This window comes from Pseudorca crassidens, chromosome 9 (genome assembly GCF_039906515.1).
Source record: "Pseudorca crassidens isolate mPseCra1 chromosome 9, mPseCra1.hap1, whole genome shotgun sequence".
In the NCBI taxonomy this organism is placed as follows: domain Eukaryota; kingdom Metazoa; phylum Chordata; class Mammalia; order Artiodactyla; family Delphinidae; genus Pseudorca; species Pseudorca crassidens.
In genome coordinates, this window is record NC_090304.1 from 13,599,379 (window position 1) to 13,625,582 (window position 26,204).

Below are 26,204 nucleotides of genomic sequence, written 5' to 3' on the forward strand. Positions count from 1 at the left end.
CCGCGGCATGTGGGATCCTCCCGGACCGGGGCACGAACCCATGTCCCCTGCATTGGCAGGCGGACTCTCAACCACTGCGCCACCAGGGAAGCCCGAGGCACTTTCTTACTTTGAGTATTTTTTGCTGGTTAGAAAGACTGTCCCAAGCTCTCTATATTTGCTCTAAATCCTACCTGAAAACCAAATAGTTCATTTACATTTCCTATTTTTTCACATTACCAAAGGTAACAAACAGTATTGACAAACTTCCTGTCACTGTATAACCAGGGGTCCTCTTACCTCCAGCTTCCAATAACATTTTCCTCACTCTTTATTAAGGCTTCATTGATAGCCTCCTTGAGGCCCATCAGACTTCCACTAACAGTCTCCTCAAGGTCTTTCTGATTTCTGCCTGCTGCCTGGTCTCAAAGCCAATGATGCATGTTTTAGGTTTTTGTTACTGCAGCAACTCACTCCCAGGAACAAATTTTGTTCGGACCTCTACTGCTGCATAACAAACCACACCAAACTTGCTGTCATAAAAAATAAAAATTTTACTATGCTTGTGCATTCAGTAGGTTCAGGAATTATACAGAGTGCAGCAGAGACGCCCTGTCTTTACTCCATGATGTCTGGGACCTAAATTGGAAAGGCTTGAATGGCTGGGGTCGATACAAAGGGTTGGGGATAGAATCATCAGGAGGCTTCTTCACTCACATGTTGGGTGCCAGGACTGGGATGACTTGAAGACCAGGCTTGTGGCTGGGCTTCTTACACATGGCAGCTGGTTAGTAAGAGGGGTCCTGAGAGGGAATTTCTGAAAACCGAGGTCCCAGAAACAGAATCCACATGGCCTTTTGTGACCTAGCCTTGGGAAGTCACAAAGTGTTACTTTATTATATTCATATTCAAGGGGAGGGCACATAGATCCCACTTCTCTACGGCAGGAATATCAAAGAATGTGGGGTCCTTTTTTAAAACTACTACACCAGAAACAAGGAAGAAGGAAGACAGGGAATCTGAAGGGTAATGGTGAAATCCAGAGGTCCCTGATAACTGCTATATAGCATACAGAGAGATAAAATAATAAAGATAAAGCAAACCAGAAGATTCTGGAGGAGACTTCTTTAAGGAGATAAAACAGAGAGAATAAATACATACAAATATTAATGTACTTGCTTCTGTCAGAGTCCTGGCAGTTAACAGATAATGCATTTAAAAAGGATAGCTGAGGAAAGCTTTTTAGAAAAAATATTTACAAAGGTATGGACAGGGCTAAGGGAAAGTGGATTACCTAAGGGCCAGCAACAGTTAGGATCTGTTTTTTACCCCTAGGCCTGAAGAGACAAGCAGAGGGAATGCTTTCTTGAATCCAGAAAGAGTAGGGACCATTCGACTTGAGCTGTGACCTTCAGTAGAGGAACAGAGCCAATGCAGCCCACAGCAAACTGGTAGAAAGAGAAACAAGTGAATAGATATCCCAATCTCACTCTCTCTCCTCCTGCCCTTCAATCTCCTGCCAGTACCTCCCACTGGCTTTAGCCCAAATGGAAGCCACAGAACAAGGGAGCCTATGGATTAAAATCCATACAGATCAGCCCTCCAGAGCAGAGAAATGTAGAGAGTGGATCCGGAGGGGCAAGTGGAAAATAAATAGCACAGTACTAAAGGGAAATTTACTCAAGTGGGTAGAATTTGGTTCACTTGGTGATAACTCTACAGGAAATCAACCAAACAAGAAAAAAGAGGGAGCGGGGTAATCATAGGGGCGAGAAGATTGCACAACATAGTTCAGGGGTTGACACTGTTTGTATAGTTATAAAATATAAACACTGAATAATGATACAACAAAAACCTTGATATGAGTATACTGGGAGTTGTGGCGGGTGAGCAAAGGCACACATGTGCAGTAAAGGGTGTTAAAGGGCATTAGGGTTATATCTTACATAGCGGGAAGTCAATAGATAGCACCTGGATTTGAAAAAATCAAGAAGTAGCAACATAAGCTAGTCATTTAGAGGTCTAGAAATAAATGCCAAATAAATCACTCTGAGTTGAAAGTGATTATCTCTGAGGAAAGGGAAACTAAATTGAGAGAGAGTTGGAAGAATGCTTTTTTTTTTTTTTTACAATTCTTATAGAACTATTTCACTCTTTAAACTGTATGCATGTATAACTCTGATTTTAATAAATAAATAAATTAGGAAAAGAATACTCAGCTTAGAAGGCTACCTGTTCTGTGACACCTTCCCTGACTCTTCAAGTTTAATTAAGATATCTGTCCTCTGGACAGTCTTATTCTTAGCACCTTAAACCTCTAGTTAGCTCAAATCACAAGTAATTTAATCACTGGCTTATTTGACCGTGAGTACCCTCAAGGTAGGGACCATGCCTTATTAGTCATTGTTTCTCCAGCACCTGTCATAAACCAAGGCATAACAGGTATGTAAGAAATAATTCCTGAATTGAATGATCTCAGTCAATGGCACCAACACCCTACCAGTCACATAGGATAGAAAACTATCTTTCTAACCCCTCACTGAAATATCTTCCTGAGTTCTATTACCTCACTGCAATAGGCTGAATATTTGTGTCCCCTTCAAAATTCATATGTTGAAACCTAATCCCCAATGTGATTGTATTTGGAGATGGGGCCTTTGGGAGGTAGGTCACGAGGGTGGAGCTCTCATGAATGGGATTTGTGCCCTTTTTATAAGAGGCTCAGGGGAGCTTCCTCACCGCTTCCACCATGGGAGTATACAGCAAACAGATGGTCATCTATGAACCAGGATGCAGGGCTCAGCAGACATGGAATCTGTCAGCCTTGACCTTGCACTTCAAGCCTCCAGAACTGCAAGGAATAAATTTCTGTTGTTTATAAGCCACATAGTCTATGACAGTTTGTTATAGCAGCTTGAACAGACTAACTCGCTGACCACAGACCTTCTATCATTCTCTAAATACACCAAACCTCTGTGCCCTTGCTCATGCTGTTGCCTTGGCTAGAGATGCACTCCTTGCTCAGCTCCCATTCTCCATTATTCATCTTCTAAGGACCATCTGAAGCTCAAAATTCATAGTCAGAATGAATCTCTTCTTCCACTTATCCCAAAACACGAAATTCTACTTGGTACTTATTTAATAGCATCTTAATAATTATGCTTACTTCTGAATTTTCTCCTTGAGTTCATAAGCTCCTCGAGTTCAACTGGCTTATTCATCTTATATCCTTCAGTAGCATGGTGCCTAGCATATAGTGGGTCCACAAACATTGTAGAATAATAGCGTTTTTCTGGTATGTAAACTGCCATTATTTCTGCTTCACGTAAGAATGACAGTGAATTCCTTGAGGACCATGTCTGACACAGTGACTGGCATTTAGTAGGGCTTAATAAATAGTTACTGAATTTTAAAAATTAAAAGAAGACCAAAGGCTTCCCTGGTGGCACAGTGGTTAAGAATCCGCCTGCCAATGCAGGGGACATGGGTTCAACCCCTGGTCCGGGAAGATCCCACATGCCGTGGAGCAACTAAGCCCTTGTGCCACCACTACTGAGCCTGCACTCTAGAGCCCACGAGCCACAACTACTGAGCCCACGTGCCACAACTACTGAAGCCCATGTGCCTAGAGCCCGTGTTCCGTAACAAGCGAAGCCACTGCAATGAGAAGCCCTCGCACCACAACGAAAAGTAGCTCCCACTCGCCACAATTAGAGAAAGCCCATGCACAGCAACGAAGACCCAACACAGCCAAAAATAAATTTTAAAAAAAAGACCAAGCAGTGAGTTTACTTCTCAGCCTTTATAAGGTATTTTTACTTTGCCTTTCTTCTTATCTCAATATAATTGAGGCTTCCACAGACTGACCCTATCCTAATTATATATTTCTTGTTTGTTGCTTTTCAACGTGTACTGGTCCTCCACAAGTCAAGTTAGACTCCTTTATGACCCCTCCTTTATGACCCCTTTCTACTTCTGCTAATATAATTATATTCCACTAGAATGAAAGTTCCAAATACTTCCTCTTACAATAAAGGTAGACTAAGTAATTTAGACCAATCCTCCTGGCTGAGAAAAACTGGATGAACTATTAAAAGTATCTATCTGAAGTCATCAGAGAGCCACCAAGTCAAATGAAGAACGACAAGGCCACGTATAAGAGGAGAATAAAATCCAAAGAGGTAAGCCCAGTGTTTGGTGCCACTCTTCCCAGTGGGCAGGAATTCTAAACAGAAGGGTCCATGGATTGAATTCAAGGAATCTACAAACTTGGATAGGAAAAAAATTACATCTTTATTTTTTAGTAACCTTTAACTGGAATTTAGTATTTCCTTCAACTATGAATGTAAATATAGTAGAATTAGCAGTTCCTGTGATTTTTTCAACAATAGAAATCTCAGATATTTTCATATCATATTAAAGTTGTTCCAGATATCTCACAATATCATTTATAGTCATCACCACTTCAAAAATAAGGTAATATTATACCCATTAGTAGTTCCAAGGGCCTCTACTAGTCATGAAAGAGGCAGCTGATAGCCTGAGCAGGTAATAGTTTTGAATTGATGTTAAGTTCTTGAGTTTTCAAATGATTTTTAAGACTTGGCAGCCAAAAAACTGGAGTTCAGGACCCACCAAGGCTGGGGAGAGGGACTCTGGTAAATCCTTCAGGCTCTGGTTGGCACCATGAAAAGCTATACCTGGAAATATTGATAGATCAGCCCTCCCTGATACTTAAGCCCAGCTTCAAATGATTTCAACCCCTGATTGAACTGAGGTAATCCAGGATTGTGAGTGCTCAAGCCATCTGCCAAAAGCAAATGTAAATCCTCTCTGAAGAAAGATAACATCATTCTAGGCCTCATATTATCTCTATAGTTTTTCATATATTGATACAATATACAACACTCAACTAAAGGGGGGAAAAGTATACTACAAGATAAGACAATGGAGTAAAAAACCAAGAGACAGAGTAGATAATAGACAAAGACCCACAAAGAATCCAAATAATGAATGAAGGACTGTTTATAACCATGCTTTACTATGGTCAAGCAAATGAAAGATAAGATCCAGTAAAGAAACCATTAAAAAAGAAATGAATGGCAATTCTTTTTAAAAAAACTTTATTGAAGTATAGTTGATTTACAATGTTGTGTTAATTTCTGCTATACAGCAAAGTGATTCAGTTATATATATATTTTCTTTTACATATTCTTTTCTGTTATGGTATCCTGTTAGCACAGGATATTGAATATAGTCCCCTGTGCTATACAGTAGGACCTTGTTGTTTATCCATCCTTTATATAATAGTTTGCATCTGTTAACCCCAAACTCCCAATCCTTCCCTCCAACTCCCCTCCCCCTTGGCAACCACAAATCTGTTCTCTATATCTGTGAGTCTGTTTCTGTTTCATAGATATGTTCATTTGTGTCATATTTTAGATTCCACATATAAGTGATATCATATGGTATTTGTCTTTCTCTGACTTACTTCACTTAGTATGATAATCTCTAGGTCCATCCATGTTGCTGCAAATGGCATTATTTCATTCTTTTTGATGGCTGACTATATTCCATTGTATATATGTACCACATCTTCCTTTTCTCCATTCATCTGTCGATGGACATTTAGGTTGTTTCCATGTCTTGGCTATTGTAAATAGTGTTGCTATGAACATAGGGGTGCATATACCTTTTTGAATTATAGTTTTGTCTGGATATATGCTCAGGAAAGGGACTGCTGAATCATATGGCAACTCTATTTTTAGTTTTTTGAGGAACCTCCATACTGCTTTTCATAGTGGCTACACCAATTTACATTCCCACCAACAGTGTAGGAGGGTTCTCTTTTCTCCAAACACCCTCCAGCATTTGTTATTTGTAGACTTTTTAATGATGGCTGAATGGCAATTCTAGAATTAAAAAAATATAATGATCATAAAAGGCTACATATTGTATGATTCCAACTATATGACATTCTGGAAAAGGAAAAACTGTGAAGACAGTAAAAATATCAGAAATTGGAATGGAAAAAAGGGATAAACAGGTAGAGAATTTTTAGAGCAATAAAAATACTCTGTATGATACTATAATGATGGATATATCATTACACATCTGTCCAAACCCAGAGAATGTACAATACCAAGAGTGAACCCTAAGGTAGACTATGGACTTTGGGGGATAATGATGTGTCAGTGTAGGTTCATCAATTGTAACAAGTGTACCACTCTGGTGGGATGTTGGTATGAGAGAAGCATGAATTTTTAGGGGGCAGAGGGTATATAAAAAATCTCTACCTTCCTCTGAAATTTGCTGTGAACCTAACTGCTCTAAAAATAAGTCTGTAAAAAACAAACAAGAAAAGCATATTTGAACTACTATTTTAAAATGAAGGTTTTCAGAATAAACTAGAGGAATAAACTATAGAAAGTAAGCTAATTAAAATCCTCTTTGCTGCTGGAAATAAAAATAAGAAAGAATGAAGATGCACTGTAGGGGAGGCAAGACTAAGAAAAGTATGAGAAATACTAGTAAACAAATCCTAAGGTTTCTTCAAACTAACTTTCAACCATTTACAGTTTCCCCAACTTGCAATTTCTTTTTTTTTTTAAACATCTTCATTGGAGTATAATTGCTTTAAAATGGTGTATTAGTTTCTGCTTTATCACAAAGTGAATCAGCTATATGTATACATATATTCCCATATCCCCTCCCTCTTGCATCTCCCTCCCACCCTCCCTATCCCACCACTTTAGGCGGTCACAAAGCACTGAGCTGATCTCCCTGTGCTATGCAGCTGCTTCCTACTAGCTATCTATTTTACATTTGGTAGTATACATAAATCCATGCCACTCTCTCACTTCGTCCCAGCTTACCCTTCCCCCTCCCCATGTCCTCAAGTTCATTCTCTATGTCTGCATCTTTATTCCTGTCCTGCCCCTAGGTTCTTCACCATTTTTTTTTTTTTTTTTTAGATTCCATATATATGTGTTAGCATACAGTATTTGTTTTTCTGTTTCTGACTTACTCCACTCTGTATGACAGACTCTAGGTCCATCCACCTCACTACAAATAACTCAATTTCGTTTCTTTTTATGGCTGAGTAATATTCCACTGTATATATGTGCCACAACTTTTATCCATTCATCTGTCGATGGACACTTAGGTTGCTTCCATGTCCTGGCTATTGTAAACAGAGCTGCAATGAACATTGTGGTACATGACTCTTTTTGAATTATGGTTTTCTCAGGGTATATGCCCAGTAGTGGGATTGCTGGGTCGTCCAACTTGCAATTTCTTTCTTCTTTCCTTTGTATTTAAAAGACTGATTAAAAGTGCCACAGTAAGACACACACACACACACACACACACACACACATACACACACACAAACAAAAACAAAATAATAATTGGAGTTAAGAACTCAGTAGATGGGTTTAACAGCAAATTAGACATAAATGAAAGGAGAATAAATGAACTGTAAAATAGAAAAAAATATTCACAATGAAGCATGAAAGACAAAATGATGAAAAAATGCAGAAAAGTGCATAAGAGTGGATACCATGAAAAAGTCTAATGTTTGTGTCATTAGAATCCCAGGAGTGAAGATAGTGCAACAGAAGTAATTTGAAAAGCTAAAAATTGAGAACTTTCCAAAATTGATAAAAGATGTAAGTTACGTGTTCAAGAAACACTGAGAACCCCAAATAGTTTATAAATATAAAGAAAAGCAAACCTAGGCACATCATAGAAAAACTACCAAAAACCAAAGACCAAATATCCAAAAGTAGCTAGAGATTATTGTAAAAGGAAAGATTATTTTCAAAGGTGTAAGAATAAGACTGATAGCTGACTTCTCAACAGAAACAGTGTAAACAAGAAGATAAAGGAATGGTATATGCAAAGTGCTAAAGGAAAATAATTGCCAACCTAGAATTTATATAAGAGAAAACAGGCCTTCAAAAATGAAGGTGAAAATTCAAATGAGGTCTACAGATAGTTAATAGTTTTCAAGTAATAAGTCTCTGACTTTTGTAATTATACTATGGTTATAGAAGACGTTAACATTGATGGAAGCTGGGTGAAAGGGTTATAGGAACTCAATAATATTTTTGCAACTTTTTTGTAAGTCTAAAATAATTAAAAGAGAAAAAAAAGTGAAATAAAGATAGTTTGAATGATAGCTAACTTCAGAATGGAAGCTCCATGAAGGTTGAGATTTCTTGTCTGTTTTGTTCACTTCTATCCCCTAGTGTCTAGAAAACTACCAAAATGCACTCAGTAAATATTTTCGAATGAATGAACAGTAGCAGTACCTATCATTTATTCAACACGTAGTATATCTTAGGTAGAATGCCAAGCACTTTACATTCATTATCTCCTTTAAACCTTCTATCAGTCATGTAACATGGAATTTTATTTTATTATATGAGTCTCCCTATTTTATAGGTGAGGCTAAGCAACCTGCCCAGGGTCACATACTATTAAGTTAGATGGCAGGCTCTCGAACACAGATCTGATTCCAAAGTCTGTGTTGTTAACCACTACGCTACAGTGCTTTCATGTCACATAAAAATACTTCTTTCTTTTTCATTTATCCCTATTCTACTCACCTTTCCAGGTTATATTAGTCAGTGTTATTCAGAGAAACAGAACCAATAGTATATATATAAATATATATAAGAGGAGATATAGCTTATCTAATTATGGAATTGACTCATGTGATTATAGAGGCCAAGAAGTCCCATGATCTGCCACTTGCAATCCTGAGAACAAAGAAAGTTGGTTAATTCAACCAAATCTGAAGGTCTACGAGCCAGGGAAACCAATAGTATAAGTCTCAGTCTGAGTCCAAAGACCCAAGAATCAGGGGGCCAATGGTGTTAAGTTCTAGTTCAGGTTTGGAGGCCTGAGAACCAGGAGTGCAGATGTGCAAGGGCAGAAGAAAATGGAAATCCCAGCTCAAGCAAAGAGAGCAAATTTACCCTTCTTTACCTTTTTGTTCTAATCAGGCCCTCAGTGGATTAGATGATGCCCATATGCATTGGTGAGGACAATCTTCTTTATTCAGTTTACTGATTCAAATGCTAATCTTTTCTGAAAACACCTTCATAGACACATCCAGAAATAATGTTTTACCAGCTACTGGGGCACCCCTTAGCTTAGTCAGGTTGACACATAAAATTAACCATCACAGAGGTCAAAACAAACTCCTCTATGATGTAACTACTGTAGTACCCATTATTTCACCTTACTCTCAGATCTCAGAGCACAATTTAATGCCATTATATAAGGTCTTGAATTGTTCTGTAGCTGTTAATCAATAAGCATTATCTCCTCAACCAGATTACACTCCCTTAGGCATGTGACCATATCTTATATTCCTATTGATATAGGCCACATATGAAGCTCTATAACAATACCTGCTATTTCGGTAAAGGCATGAAGAAAAATATTTAGTTGGAAAAACCATGCAAGGAACAGTGTTTTGGGATGCTTTAGAGATAGGGCCTGTATGGTTTAAGATTCTAAACAACAAATTTGACTCAGAAAAATACTACCTTAAAAAGGTGGTTTGGGTGGGCTTCCCTGGTGGCGCAGTGGTTGAGAGTCCGCCTGCCGATGCAGGGGACACGGGTTCGTGCCCCGGTCCGGGAAGATCCCACATGCCGCGAAGTGGCTGGGCCTGTGAGCCATGGCCGCTGAGCCTGCGCGTCCGGAGCCTGTGCTCCTCAACGGGAGAGGCCACAACAGTGAGAGGCCCGCGTACCACACACACACAAAAAAAGGTGGTTTGGGGACTTCCCTGGCGGTCCAGTGGTTAAGACTTCGGCTTCCAATGCAGGGGTTGTGGGTTCAATCCCTGGTCAGGGAGCTAAGATCCCACATGCCTCAAGGCCAAAAAAGCAAAACATAAAACAGAAGCAATATTGTAACAAATTCAATAAAGACTTTAAAAATGGTCCAGTTAAAAAAAAAAAAAAAAAAAAGGTGGTTTTTACATCAAGTTTTCTATAATACCTTTTTTTCCTTACGGCAAGTTAGCGGATGTTCAGGGCAATTTGGACAGAGCTGCACAGTTCTCTAGGTTAAATCCCCTTGAGAGGGCACATATATTACATAGAAGGTGAAGTCTGAGAGGGTGCAGATGAGCAATTACCCCCACACATGTAAATTGCAGCTTGTGTGGTGTAAATATACTGTCTTTGCCTGGACCTGCCCGTGTAACATTCTCTCTTTGGGCTCTGTGGTTTCTCAGTGCATCCAACTGTTTGGAGGCTGGAGCTTGGCTCAGCAAGCACAGATAAACAGCTTCCTGGAGCAAGCTGCCAGTGTGACGAGCAATGACCTCAGCAGAGAATGTCTGCTTTTCATTACCCTGAGCACATCACTGTACTGCTAGAGCTAAGAGCGGGAACAATACAAGCTGCAGAGCCCCGACTAGCTCAGGTCTCCCATTACACCTTGAATTTTTAAAATCTTGGCAGCCAGAGGAAAGAGGGTATAGACAGGAAGTGAGGAAATGGCTTTTTTGTGAAGAAAAAAAAGAAAAGCTTTCTTAGGCTATTCTCTGAATAAACTAAATAATGAGTGAAGTGGCTAACACTAAATGGCTAATAGTCGTGCAGAAAATCATCAAACGTCTTTAATCTCCAAACAGTGCAGGGTAAGCAAAAAGTGTTACAGAAAACAAGACAGACTAAAAGTCCTCAAGATTTTCAACTTTGATACCATTTAAAGAGAAAGAAGAAGACTATCACTTTCCAAAAAAGCCTTGAAGTAGGAGGGAAGCAAAAATCCCAGAAAACTGGAGATAAAGGGGAATGAGACTCGATGAAAATGAATTACATATAGTCAGATATTTTATACCTGTCATTTCACTAGATTTGCATAACAACCCTATGAGACAGGTATTTTCATCCCTAGCAATTGTTTTGACTTGGAAAATACAACACAAGGACCTTAACAAAGGCATTTGTTATTAATGCTATTTAATGACAAAGGGATAAATTCAAGGCTGCTTCTATGGCCCCACCAGAAATGGCATTACCTACTGTGGCAGCCCCAGAACTCAGTAATCCTGGAATGATGAGTCTTCAAATAAATTTACATGCTCATAACATTTTCTGATAAGGTAGTTTCTACCGTGCTGCTCCGAGCTGCATTTGTTAGTTGAAAAAAGAAATCACAGTTGTAGCCTCAGACAAGAACCTGGTTGGATATGACCCCTCTTGAAGGACCCTGAGAATTTGTTTTGTGGGGAAGTCAGAATGCAAAGATGCACCTGCCATGGGGCCGGAGGCTATGGACAGACAAACATCTTAGTAAATCATAATAACAGAGAGAAGCTTCATTTGACTTTCATTTCACTTTTCTCAGGGAAGAAGGACCTTTGTGTGGCTGCCAAAAATCTAACTGTCCATCCTCCTTCCCCTTTCTCCCCTCTGGCCCCATCCCAGTTCATTAACAACCCTCTGGTTAAAGGTGCCAGATTGTGTCATTCTTTCCTGCTCTCATGCCAGGCCTGTGCTGCCAGCACCACAGATCTTCGAGAGCTCTGAGCAAATTATGGAAGAAGTTAAAAGCACTGATGAATTTAAATTGCTCAATTGTTGATGAAGTAAAGTTTCTTAACTTCTGATTAGCTATTTTACATTGCTAATAGCACTACTGACATGTTACTTCAGATTTGTGTGTGTCTACCTGATTGCCAGAGGAGTACTCAGGGAATTATCAGAGTGACAAGGAATACCAGGGCTTGGATTGGACCAAGTAAAGGTTCTTTATATTATTTATAGATTAAAATAAATCAAGTAATTTCTCTAAGGGGAAATATTTTAGTGTGGAGAATTATCCCTAAAATTTATACTAGCTAGCTGTAAAAGCAGCTCCCATGAAAACAGAAATAATATCGCTGGGTCTTGAGAATACTTCAGCCAAGGATGGAGTTCCTTCATTTCCTCTTATTGAACAAGTTTCACAACAGCTAAATTTCTCTTAAATTGTAGCAGGGAGGGGGTGGGGAAGTAAGGTGTTTCCTGACAGGGAGAATCTGGGCCCAATTATTACTTCCATAACCTTTGACTGCAACTTCTAAATGAGTCAGGGGACCAGTGGGCTGTGAAATGGCTTCCTCAGTTACCAGGTCAAGTGCTGCTGGATGGTTTCCTATAATCAAAACATGAAGGGACTGAAGAAGAGAGACGGATTCTAAGCAAATATGCAGCTTCTTATGTCCTCAATGAACCTGGATTTTTAAGTTTCAAAATAGATTTTGGTGACTCTCAACTCACCACTATGTTTCCCTGGTGTCCTTTTGCTATAAGATACCTCTGGTAATATGGAAAAGAACCAGAATCCTCTATAGATTTCACAAATGATGGCTTAACAGAAATGCCTGGGCCAATAACAGTGAGGATAGGATTGCTTCAGCTATGGCAAAATCTATTCGTGGCAATTATCTGAGTCTGAGAATCCAGATGTTGACAATGAAAAATGGATTATTTTCTGTTACAATGTGTCAACTCCAGCTAAGAACTGAACTGTGGAAAAAAGATGGGGGTGAGGGGTAGGCTGGGAGAAGTATTACACCTTTTGAAGAAGCCAATGATAGGATTAGTCACCATTCCTTCACTATACCACATTTTGACTCAATTTAACAACAATAAATTGGGAAAACAGGGAGCAGAAATGGCCCAGAGAAGTCTTAAGTCCACCCCTCATTCAAAGCTATGAGCCTGGAAATCAGTGAGTTCCTAGTTTGTTCTGATGTGTTTTTTGTTGCTCCAAATCCACTCCTCTGTTACCATGGGCACAAGAAGAACCCAAAACATTACTTAAATGGTGGGTGGTGGATAATCCTAAAAAATTTGCCAATTTTAGAACTGAAAGTTTATACCCTGACTGTTCTAGATTACTGAGGAGAGAAGTGGGTCATCTTTCATAGGGCTTAGAGCACCTGTTTTAAAAAAGAAGAAATAATACATATTTTATAATCATGCATTGTTTTCATTAAGTTATATTTTAAGTGATTTAAGAATATGCACTATTGGAATCTCCTTTTTTTCTCCAAGAGTGAATTAATGAAGTTCACATTTCATGGACTTATTCTAATTAAAACAATAAAAAAAGGAATTTGAGGCTGGTACCTTTTACTACAAGAGTATATAAAAAAGCATGCAAGTTCCCAACTGAATTCTGATAATATGTATCACAATGGAATTACTAATGTTCTTTTTCCAAAGATTGATAAATACTTCCATCTCCATATTTATACTATCTATTAGATAACACAAATAATTTTATGACTAATTATTTTATTGTTTTTACTTATTGTATATGAGCAGCGCATGAGGGAGGCCAATTACTTGTAAGATAGCTTTCTATGACTACTGCCTGTTAAGGGTATTCCACTCTGAGAAGCAGCACATAAAATCAATCAAATTATTTTTTTTGGACACAGAAAGCCTAGGTAATAAAGGTGGACAAAAAGAAGGTAGGTCACCTGAGCTGAGATAACTTATCACCTCTCAAATGGGATGAGCCAGTCATTCCATGGGATAAGCCCTCAAATGCCATCTCCTCCAAGGGGCCTTCCTGGCCATCCTATACATCACATTATCCTAGTTACTTCCTTGTTACACTTATCAGCTGTGTAACCTAGGGAATGTTACTTTTGTGTGCCTGAATTTCCTAATGTATAAAATGAAGATAATACTAATATTCCACCTCATAGTATTTTGAGAATTAAATGAGATAATACATGTTATATGCTTAGAACCATGCCCAGCACATAGCAAGTATTTATTAACTATTAGCTATTGTCGTCATTGTCAGCTTACTTGTTTATTGGCTATCTCCCTCACTAAACAGCTAGGTTCATGAGGGTAATTACCTTATTTGTCTTGTTCACCACTATATCTTCTTCATTGCCAAACACACATAGGCACACAGTAGGTGCTCAAAAATAATTACTGAATGAATGCTGTCGTATATTCTCACATATCCTTAAAAAAAACTTCCATCAATGAAGGATATCTGTATATGTACTTGTAACCAAAACAGTCATCATGAAAACTTCCCTAGAAAGGTAAAATCATCATTTAAAAAAGAACAAAAACAAGACACTTGATTATAAAAAAAGAGTCCTCCTGGGCCCACCAACCAAGACCACAGAGTATCATTCTTTTCTATATTAGTATGTGGAGGTCAAGCTCTCTGATGCCACAGTGTTGTAACTATCAATTTAGCCTGTGAAGAAGGGTTCCCAATCGTGATAGGAATTCTCAGATTTCAGCCTGTTTTTCTCTCATCATTATTTTCCAATGTCCTAAAAAAACACATTTCTCATTTTATCTTTCCCACAAGAACCTGGTCACACTCTGCTGTCGTTTCTAAGTTACAGCTACTCTAGCCTCACTTTCTTGTCTGTACTTCTTCAGAGGTCCTGACCCCGTGCCGACACTTGGTCTATTCTTAGAGCGGCACCTCTAAATATTAATTCCTTTTACCTTTCATTGGTTGAAAGATGGCATTCAGAGGTAGAGGTTGCATACAACATGAAAGAAAATCCTGTGGGATTTCGTATCCCTCTTTCAAGAGTGTCCAGAAGAATATGATCTGAAGAGCTCACAGTCTTGCAGACACACGCACACACGCACACGCACACGCACACACACACAGTACAGCTTAGCTACTCATGCTTTACAGCTTATCCAGATTTGCTGGAACAATCATGGATTTGTTGGAAAACACCAAGCACCAAGGAGTGACAGCACAGGTGAGAGGGCAAGCCGATCCATAGAAGAAAATCGGCAGAAAAACCTTCCAAAAACAATTTTGAAGAGTATTTTTATCATTGCTCAAAGGTAAATTATCCACCATTAAACGTATGAAAATCTCAATGTCTGAACTTGAAACTGAGAGATGGAAGTGCACACTTAACACATTTTAAAAAAAGTTATGTTTCCTATTGTTTCGAGACAGCTCCGATTGTATCCCCTCCAAAAGGACAACATAAAACATTTAAATGGCAATGAATGGAGGTCACCAGACAAAGCTATGTGATAAGCTGTGTGAAGTACAGCTCATAAGGGAAATTTCAAAGAATCCAGAAAACATAGCTAGAAGAGACCTCATATTATTATCTGGTTAGGCCTCCAGCAACATTAGGCATTATAGCGACTTGGAGACAGTACAGAATAAGTGGCCTTTGTAATACTGCAGATGAGGCTTGGTTCCTAATTCTGTCATTTATTAGCTTGTGAACTTAAAGAAGCTATTTTAACTTTTCTGAGCCTCAGTTTCCTCATCTATAAAATAGAGATAATAATATTACCTATTTCAAAGAATTATAGTTGCTGAAACATAGTATGAGTTTAATAAAACATTTTTATTATAATATATAATTATTACGTTATTTTTATTTATTAGCACATTAGACTTTATTATACCCATTTCACAGTTGAGGCAACTGAAGCCCAGAAAATTTCAGAGGGACTTCTCTGGTGGCACAGTGGTTAAGAATCCACCTGCCAATGCAGGGGACATGGGTTCAATCCCTGGTCCGAGAAGATCCCACATGCCACTGAGCAACTAAGCCAGTGTGCCACAACCACCGAGCCAGTGCTCTACAGCCCGCAAGCCACAACTACTGAAGCCCGCGTACTCTAGGGCCCACGTTCCACAACTACTGAGCCTGCGTGCTGCAACTACTGAAGCCTGTGAGCCTGGAGCCCAAGCTCCTCAACAAGAGAAGCCACCGCAATGAGAAGCCTGCGCACCTCAACGAAAAGTAGCCCCCGCTTACTGCAAGTAGAGAAAGTCCATGCGCAGCAACGAAGACCCAACACAGCCCAAAAAAAAAAGGAAAAAAATATCATAAATTTTCCCAAGATTATGGAGTGAGGACTTATAAGGATAGGAGCTCTTTTTCTTCCCAGGGCAGAGCTCTTTTCACTTCATTATGCTTCTATAAATCAATACAAAACTCAGGTCTGCGAAAGAAGGATTTTCAGTAGATAAATTCACAATCAAAGGAAAATCAGGAACTTCTACCATTCAGGTCTCCTTGTCTACCAAATACTACTTCCTATTCAATCATATATGAACACCTTTCAAGTTGAGTTTTGTGTTTTTTTGTTTTTGTTTTTTTTAAGGATTTTGGAGCTTTGATGCTGGCTCACCTCTTAAAATAACTTGCCTCAGGCCAATATGGTGTTTTAGAGTTATAGAAATGTCAGGTAGAATGGCCATTACCAAAAAATCTAGAAACAGTAAATGCTGGAAAGGGTGTGGTGAAAAGGGAACCCTCCTGCACTGTTGGTGGGAATGTAAATTGATACAACCACTACAGAGAACAGCATGGAGGTTCCTTAAAAAACTAAAAATAGAACTACCATATGACATAGCAATCCCACTTCTGGGCATATACCCTGACAAAACCATAATTGAAAAAGAGACATGTACCACAATGTTCATTGCAGCAGTATTTATAATAGCCAGGACATGGAAGCAACCTACGTGTCCATCAACAGATGAATGGATAAAGAAGATGAGGCACATATATACAATGGAATATTAGCCATAAAAAGAAACGAAATTGAATTATCTGTGGTGATGTGGATGGACCTAGAGTCTGTCATACAGAGTGAAGCAAGTCAGAAAGAGAAAAACAAATACCATATGCTAATGCATATATATGGAATCTAAAAAAAAAAAAGAAATGGTACTGATGCGGCAGGGCAGGAATAAAGACATAGACATAGGGAATGGACTTGAGGACACAGTTGGGGGGTGCTTGAGAGGGGAAAGCTGAGGTGAAGTGAGAGTAACATCGACATATATACACTACCAAATGTTCAATAGCTAGTGGGAAGCAGCAGCATAGCACACGGAGATCAGCCCGGTGCTTTGCGATGACCTAGAGGGGCGGGATAGGGAGGGTGGGAGGGAGGTTCAAGAGGGAGGGGATATGGAGACATATGTATGCATATGGATGATTCACTTTGTTATACAACAGAAACTAACACAGTATTGTGAAGCAGTTATACTCCAATAAAGATCTATTTTAAAAAAATGTCAGGTATGTGCCATTCACATAGATTATGTAATTTTTAGTTTTCTAAGGACAAGAAACTGCTCACTTGGCAACTAGATTTCTATCAGCACTGTGGAAAAAAGTCTTAAGATTTTTTTTTTCCAACAGTGTACTGCTAGATAAAAGCTATAGTCAATAGCATTTGGAAACAGTTATAAGCCTTACTAGAGTTCGGTATTAGTTACATACACCAGTGGGTTCACTTTTGGAGTGCTACATACATGGTATACAGCTTCTTTTTTTTTTTTTGGCCGTGCTGCGCGTCATATGGGATCTTAGTTCCTGATCAGGGACCTAACCCGTGCCCCCTATAGTGTAAGTGCGGAGTCCTAACCACTGGACCGCCAGGGAATTCCAGTAGACAGCTTCTTAAATGGCAGGATATAGAACTTTATCAAAAAGAATCAAGAAAAAAGAGAGAAAGAACAAGAGACGGTCCTTATTCATAATAAGACCAAGAATAAGAGTGGATAGTATGCAATAACCTAAAATACAGATACAGCTGTAGATTCAACATTTACCTAACACCTATCATATAATAAGCATCATGCCAGGTATTGGGAATACAGGGATGAAGAAGAAATGATGCCTATCCTCAAGGAACCAGCACAGTAGGGAAAGGACTTATAAAGGAGATGGGGGAGGGGGAATAGAGTAAAATGAAAAAAGCCAGGAAGAAGCACTGTCCCCAGAAGAATCATATTTCATTTGGCAAGGAGCCTCAAGGGTGCTCGTACAGATTAAATAGCCTAGAAACTTGACCCCTAGGCTTGTCAGTTCTGTAAAAGCAAGCAAGGCTATTCAATCTCAGTCTTTATTCCCAGTCCACCTCATTTGCTTCAGCCCATACCTCGAGAACAAGTGACATTCCTTGTTCTACTTCACCCTCCTTTAGAAGACTGGGAGAAGAGAAGGGACCAGCTCTGATCCTGGCAAGCCTGTTTTTCCCAGGAACTTGAAATTCCAATCCGTAAGAAATCTAGATTTTGTTTGCAAGACTTATAGCTCAGCAAAAGAGCTAGGGGGAGTCAAGAATTCCCCTAACAGCAACCCAAGTTAAGGCCATTAGAAGAGATGTCTGATCTTCAACGAACCTCTGGAGAACAGAAAGGAAAATAAAATTGTTTTCAAGGAGGATGGACTTGAGCTCATGATGCACCATAAGTAGAAGCCTGTAAGAGGCTATTCTTCCTTTTTTAGAATGCTTACAATAAACCAGAAAAAAAGGAAAAAGAAGACAAATGATTATATAAATATGTTGGCATTTTGGTAATAAAAATAATTTTTTGTATTTCTTTAGCATATCCTTTCATGAAGACCAAGGTATTTTAAACTGATTATTTCATTCAGCCTAAAAACAGTTCTGTGATACCAAAAAGAAAGAAATAGGTAAGAGAGATTAAGAGGTATAAACTTTCAGTTGCAAACTAAATGACTTACGGGTATGAAATGTACAGTGTGGGGAATATGGTCAATAACTATGTAATACCTAAAAAAGAAACAAAAACAAAAAACTATGTAATATCTTTGTATGGTGAACTATCACAACTAGACTTATTGCAGTGATCAGTTTCAAATGCATAGAAGTATCAAATCACTATGTTGTGTAACAGGAGCTAACAGTGTTATAGGTCAATAATTCAAAAACAAACAAACTCATAGCAAAAAAGATCAGATTTCGGGTCATCGGAGGTGGGTGGGGGATAGGAGGAATTGCATAAAGGCAGGCAAAACTTCCAGTTATAAGATAAACCAGTACTAGGGATGTAATAATGTACAAGATGATAAATATAATTAACACTGCTGCATGTTACAAATGAAAATTGTGAAGAGAGTAAATCCTAAGAGTTCTCATCAAAAGAAAAAAGTTTTTTTCTATTTCTTTAATTATCTATCTATATAAGATGATGGATGTTCACTAAACTTATTATGATAATCACTTCATGATGTGTGTAAATCAAATCATTATGCCATGCACCTTAAACTTAGTACTATACGTCAATTATATCTTGAATAAATTATAACTTGAAGAAAACAATTTTTTAATAAATTAAAAAATAATCATTTTGACTTTTACACACTCCAAGCATACTTTATAAAGAAACACTACTCCTCAAAGATATAATCTGTGAAAGATGTCCTGCCTCTAGAAATAATCTTAAATCATTAAGTGATTGACACAGCCTCCTGTAGAAAGAAAACTGCAGAGGAATATCATCCTAAGCATTTCCATGAAAAAAGCCAGCCAAGAAAAACACAGGCTAAAGGAACACTGACTAAAGGAAATCAGAGTGAATATTCTGAATAAGAGGGAAAGTTAAAAATTATAAGAGGAACCTAAAAAAACCAGATCTAATAGATCAAACAAGCAGCAGTTGAACTTTTATAGTTATCACCACTCATAAGACTTATCATTGGACAAAACTAGCTGCACCAAAGGCATGTTCCAAAACCTGTTTGGGCAGCTCTCAGTCAGTCTAAGCATTCACTGCCACTACATAATCAGCATTGCCCTGCTCTACTTTTCATGTATCTTGCCTGCTTCCAAAAGCCTCCTCTGGGCCCACGCTATAGGCAAAGCACTCATGTACTTACTATTCAGTGAAGAACCTGGCAATGCCATATTGGCTAATATCTTCCTTGTTCTCTAGCAGCTGGCATACTGCATCCTCCATGTATGTGAGGACATGGCGCTGGGCTACAAAAAACAAACAAAGACAGAAAGAGAAAGTGAGAGGGATACAAAAAAAAAAGTCCTTCCAATCCCAGTAGGCCATGAAAGTCAATCAAGGTGTTGGTTCTGTTCTAGGAAGTGGACTGGAATAGGCAAACCAAACTTGCTGGCCCTAACTGAGCTAGTCTCAATGGGCAGAATGGGAGATGCTGTAGAACATAACCTATTGCCATGTAATTGGCTGTTAGTATTAATATCAACCCTTCACTCTTCATTTCAGTGATTAGGGTGAGGAGTTTTAGCACCATTTAGCAGGTACACCTGGGAATTCTTTCTTCCTACCTCCTTCCACCTTCTTCCACTTCTGCATGTCCCAGAAATTTATCCCAGGGAGTAATGATTCTATGCTGAAACATGGATGATCTGACTGCAAGGAAAACTCAATTCTTTAATTTAAAAAAAAGTCACTGAAAAAGTTTAAGGACCATGAAGATTTCAGTAAAGTTGTCATAAGTTATTAACCTTGATAAATAATAAGACCATGAAATCTGTGTGGCCCAATTTATCAGAAATCATGTTTTCTACATTTGTTGTGACGGATAAATGTGTGACTTAATCATGGGCTTGTAATACAGGGTGTGATGAGTATTAGAATTAGACAGACCTGGGTTGGAATCATGGCTCTGTCTGATAGCTTAATCTTGGATAGTTATTTAATCTGCACCTGTTTTCTTCTTTATCAAGTGTGGAAAGAAACATTATTTAATTAAATTAATTAATTTATTTATAAATTGAAGTATAGTTGATTTACAATGTTGTGTTAGATTCTGGTGTACAACAAAGTGACAGTTATATATATATGTTCTTTTTCATATTCTTTTCCATTATAAGTTATTACAAGAGATCGAATATAGTTTTCTGTGCTATACAGTAGAACCTTGTTGTTTATCTATTTTATATATAGTAGTTTGTGTTTGCTAATTCCAAACTCCTAGTTTATCCCTTCCCCCTTCCCCTTTGGTAACTGTAAGTTTGTCATCTATGTCTGTGGGTCTGTTTCTGTTTTGTAAATAAGTTCATTTGTATCATAATTTATTTTACTTATTTTTATTTTTTTATACATTTATTTATTTATTTTTGGCCGCATTGGGTCTTCGCTGCTGCATGCGGGCTTTCTCTAGTTGTCGCGAGCGGGGGCTACTCTTCGTTGCAGTGTGCGGGCTTCTCATTGCAGTGGCTTCTCTTGTTGTGGAGCACGGGTTATAGGCGTGCGGGCTTCAGTAGTTGTGGCACGTGGGCTCAATAGTTGTGGCTTGTGAGCTGTAGAGCGCAGGCTCAGTAGTTGTGGCGCATGGGCTTAGCTGCTCCGTGGCATGTGGGATCTTCCCGGACCAGGGCTCAAACCCATGTCCCCTGCATTGGCAGGCGATTCTTAACCACTGCACCACCAGGGAAGTCCCTGTATCATATTTTAGATTCCACATATAAGTGATGAAAGAAACATAATTTAATTCTTTCTCAAAACATGGTCAATCAACTTCTTGATCTGAATCACTTGAGACACCCTGTTAAAATACAAATTGATCATCTGACAATATCTCAGACTTGGTGACCTTAAAATTCTAACTGGAGCCCAGTAATTTTTAACAGGTACCCTTGATGTTTCTGATGTAATTTAAGAATCACTGGTTAAGAACTTTGGCTTTGGAGTTCCAAGACACTTGAGTTCCATTCTCAGCCCCACCAAATGCTAGCTGTGTGACCTTGAGCAAATTATTCTGCAAGCCTATTTCCTGTGGATAATAATACCGTTACTATTCATAAACCACAATATCTGGTTTTCTTGATAATATATTTTATTAAAAGCTATGTCAAAGGGCTATTGGAGGTTTACTTCAGTAATACAGCAGAGCTTCTAATATAGCAGGTGCTCACGAAATGCTTGCTCCCCTTTCCTGAGTTTTGTCTTTAGGTATAACAGTGGTAGCCTGGCAAACTTCATATAGAAACTTCCAATTCAGTACTTCCATTTGCCATCCTATTTTTTACAAAAAAGCAAAACAAAACAACTTTCGTCTGGAACAGTAAGAACAAAAAACCCAAAAGTAATAAATATCTTGCCAAAAAGCAGTTCCACAAAGTTGCTACTGAGATGGGCATTTGCCTCTTTCACATTTTCATCCTTCAGGAAAATATGAAAGAATTACCTAAAATTTGTAAAAATAGGTACTTCAAAAAAACATTCCTGAAGTCCTGGTAGTTTAGTGAGATTATAAAGCAAATAAGTTTATCTACCCAAGCTCTACTCAAGTGAGTCTTTGACAGTGGTTACCTAAAGTTTCACCATGTTTACACCAGCCTAAAGTCCAGATGAATGACATGTTTACATTCCATGACTTATTCTATCAATATGAGTGCTTCCCAAAGCTAACAACTATCAGCTACCACAAACATTCTCTAACCCTGACCTCAGAAAAAGATGTGAAAACAAAACCAGTGCTTCAGCAACAGTTCATCCAACTGGAAAACTATTTCGCTAAGAAATGGCCAAAACTGACAGTGAAGTGAGATAATACATGACAATCTCTTGGGACTTCCCTGGCAGTCCAGTGGTTAGGACTCAGTGCTTCCACTGCTGTTGGCCCTGGGTTCAATCCCTGGTCAGGGAACTAAGATCCTGCAAGCCACGTGGCATGGCCAAAAAAAAAAAAAGATATTTCTGGCATTAATTGTTTTATAATTAAGCATATATGAAATCGGGAAGAAAAAATGGCCAAACCAACATTAAAATCAGGTATACTTTCACCTCTGAGTTTCCTTCCCTTATTCCACTCACTTATCCTGGTCTTACAAAAAGATTTCTTCCTTGGGCTATATAGGCGTTTATGACTTAGATCTACCTAAGGCTACTACAAGACTAGGGGTTTGTTTTGTTTGGTTTGATTTGGTTTGGTTTGGTTTGGTTTGGTTGTTTGTTTTGTTTTTTGATGGTAGAAATGAAAGAGCTCTACTTAGAAGCAAATCCTGCTGCTTCTCCTCCCTAGCTCCAGGGACTAAAAGTCAATGTGAAAGCTCTTTAAGGGAGAAATGTTTTCAGAGCAGTTAAAATCAAAGTACTTTCGTCCTCCTCAAAAAAAGGAGGACTTTTCTGGAAAACAGACTTTGCATGAGAAAAAAAAAAAAAAAAAAAAGCAGGGGGGGAGAGAGGAAGGAAAAAAGAAAACAAATATAAATAAAGGACTATACTTATTTAACATTCAGCTACCAATCAGACATTTAGAGTTCAATATTACACATAATAATGATAATAACAGCTCTACAAATTTTGAGGACCTGTGCAACTTACTGAACAACAATGGGCCAGAGACTGTGCTAATTGTTTTACATGCATGATTTTATTTAGTCTTCACAACAATCCTATGATAGAAATTTTGATCATGTTTCTGTTTTACAAATGGGAGAACTGAGATTTATAGAATTAAAGTAACTTGCTCAAGATCACACAGCTAGTGAGAAGAGAAGCCAAGATTCAAACCAAGGTGTGTCCTACCAAGAACCCATGCTTTTAACACTATATACCACACTGCCTCATCACTGACACTTTCTAATCAGTTTTAGAAATAAATATGATCTTCATTTTACACAGAGCACAAAAGCAGGGGTGTATGTTGATAGTAAAATCATCTGAGAGATGTGGTCCACTTGTGTCCATGTGAATTCATATGTGTGTATGTGAGTGTGTCTATATCCTGTCCCCACCTGCATAGGTATGCATGCTAATCAGCATTTGTGTGAAGTTAAAACTTGTCCCCAATTTCAAAGTTTCTTACGAAGAACCACCCCACCACAAAGTATTCACTCCACCCATTCCTAGTTCGGAAAGTAGAAACAGAAAGCCCTAGTGCTCTTTTTTCTTTTTTTTTCTTTTTTTTACATCTTTATTGCAGTATAATTGCTTTACAATGGTGTGTTAGTTTCTGCTTTATAACAAAGTGAATCAGTTATACCTATACATATGTTCCCATATCTCTTCCCTCTTGCGTCTCCCTCCCTCCCACCCTCCCTATCCCACCCCTCTAGGCGGTCACAAAGCACGGAGCTGATCTCCCTGTGCTATGCGGCTGCTTCCCACTAGCTATCTATTTTACGTTTGGTAGTGTATATATGTTCTAGGGCTCTTTTCATCTGTGCGTGAAGCGAAGGAGCTAAGAAGAGCCAGCAGAGGTAGGAAGAAGTTCCTCCCCAAGAATTTCACACAAGCCAAGTGCAAAGAGCTCTCTCTAAATTGCTGCTCCCTAGTGGTTTCCTTCCTGTGCAGCTCTTATCATTCCAATGTTCCTTCTGTGGTTAAGGGCACCACCCAGCCATGGAAAATCCTTGTACTTCACCAAACTTCAGCGAGACAGAAGTTCAAAGCTCTTGTCTGGCAATAAAACATGGAGGGTGTCACTTCATGTTATTTTTTAAATGCAAAAGAATAAGCTTTAATTTATGTGAATGATTAAAGAATAAAAACTGCACACCTGCACCCCTGGAGGGCAAAGATATCTGGGCACCTTAGCTGCCCTCTTGGAAAAGGAAAAGCATTTCAGATTGGCTTTTCTTCTTCTGCTTTGCTGTGATTTCCACAAGACCAGGATTAAGTTTTCTGACATGAACCAATATGCTCTATTGTTCTGAAATCCACACTAAGGCCCAAGAGTCCATGTTTTGCTCAGACAGCATCGCTCACAAGGTTCGTATAAAGATCATACAGTGTTTACTTATCTTTTACTTAGATATTTCAGTGCAGTGTACTGAAGCTATAAGTGCTTATCTCAGACTGCACTGCACTGAAATATCTAAGTAAAAGATAAGTAAATAGGGCTTCCCTGGTGGCGCAGTGGTTGAGAGTCCGCCTGCCGATGCAGGGGACACGGGTTCGTGCCCCGGTCCGGGAAGATCCCACATGCCGCGGAGCGGCTGGGCCCGTGAGCCATGGCCGCTGAGCCTGCGCGTCCGGAGCCTGTGCTCCGCAACGGGAGAGGCTGCAACAGTGAGAGAGACCCGCTTACCACAAAAAAAAAAAAAAAAAAAAGATAAGTAAATACTGTATGATCTTTATATGAACGTTACGAGTGAAAGCAATTGTGGATCAGAAACTTCTTGGTTCTCGGTTGAATCACCTCCTGCTGATCACTTAATCTCTATATACCACAGTCACTCTTGCTATAAAATGGGTATGACATTAAGAATATGTCTAATAGGGCTTCCCTGGTGGCGCAGTGGTTGAGAGTCTGCCCGCCGATACAGGGGACATGGGTTCGTGCCCCGGTCCGGGAAGACCCCACATGCCGCGGAGCGGCTAGGCCCGTGAGCCATGGCCGCTGAGTCTGCGCGTCCGGAGCCTGTGGTCCGCAACGGGAGAGGCCACAACAGTGAGCGGCCCGCGTACCGCAAAAAAAAAAAAAAAAAAAAAAAAAAAAGAATATGTCTAATAATAAACTGCTTCTTTAGAATACATTTGATATACACAGAAGGTAACATATTAATGATTACGTTATTATTGCTACATACTAATTTCACAGATTAAAACAACATAGCAATTTATTGCAATGGTTAAGAACATGGGCTCTGGAGTCAGGCTGACCTGGATTTGATTTCTAGCTCTGGTACTTATTAGCTGTGTGACTTGAAGCAAATTACCTAATCTCTCTGTCCTTTTCTGTAAAATTGGGAAATAATACCTACCACCTAAGGTTGTAGTGAGGAGTAAATAAAATAACTTATGTAATAATCTTAGCATAGCACTTGGCACATAGTAAATATGCAATAAACATTAGCTATTATGTTTATTATTGTTGTTTTATTACAGTTGTTACTACATATCCCTCCCAGACATCGCACCTCACAAGACATTGGGTTTCAACATTAAGGAACACCCGGAGGCCAACCCACTATAGCCCCCTACTCACCTATTTAAAGTTCTGCTCATCTAACCAAGGATGTTTACAGATTATCTTCAAGGATTCCTGGGCTATATAAAACCCTACACATATGATAATATACATAATCTATACCCATTTCAGCTATAGCCTTTAAACTTGTGGGAAGCATTCATTTATTAACTGTTAATTACTCAGGAGGCTCTAATTTATACGGGTAAAGTCCACAACTATTTCTTTTTACTCTCTTCCCCAGCATAAATACCATCAAAGCATTAGCTATTTATTTTGCCATTAAATGACAAGGGGTCCCATTTGAAAATTTTTGCTTGACAGGCTACCTACATCATTGAGACCACTCATTTTATTATATTAGTATTTTATACAGAGTCCATGTATTAGAATAAACAAGTTTCCCCAGAAGATATTCACATGAATTACAATATGTGATATTAATAGATACAAGAGCAAGAGCAGTGTAAGTGAAAAGCAGAGTACATACATATATTCAACTTTAAATCTGACTTTC

At 38.8% G+C, this 26,204-nt stretch overlaps 1 protein-coding gene across 2 annotated transcripts in view; it reads right to left on the bottom strand.

Moving 5' to 3' along the window:
* Positions 1-26,204, bottom strand: part of CSTPP1 (centriolar satellite-associated tubulin polyglutamylase complex regulator 1) — a 186,963-nt gene that overhangs the window by 129,882 nt on the left and 30,877 nt on the right. For both annotated transcript variants that reach the window (XM_067749159.1, XM_067749158.1), the window contains exon 2: positions 19,673-19,775. In XM_067749159.1, the coding sequence (XP_067605260.1) occupies positions 19,673-19,700 (28 nt within the window). In that variant the 5' untranslated portion in view covers positions 19,701-19,775. The remainder of the gene's footprint in view (positions 1-19,672; positions 19,776-26,204) is intronic.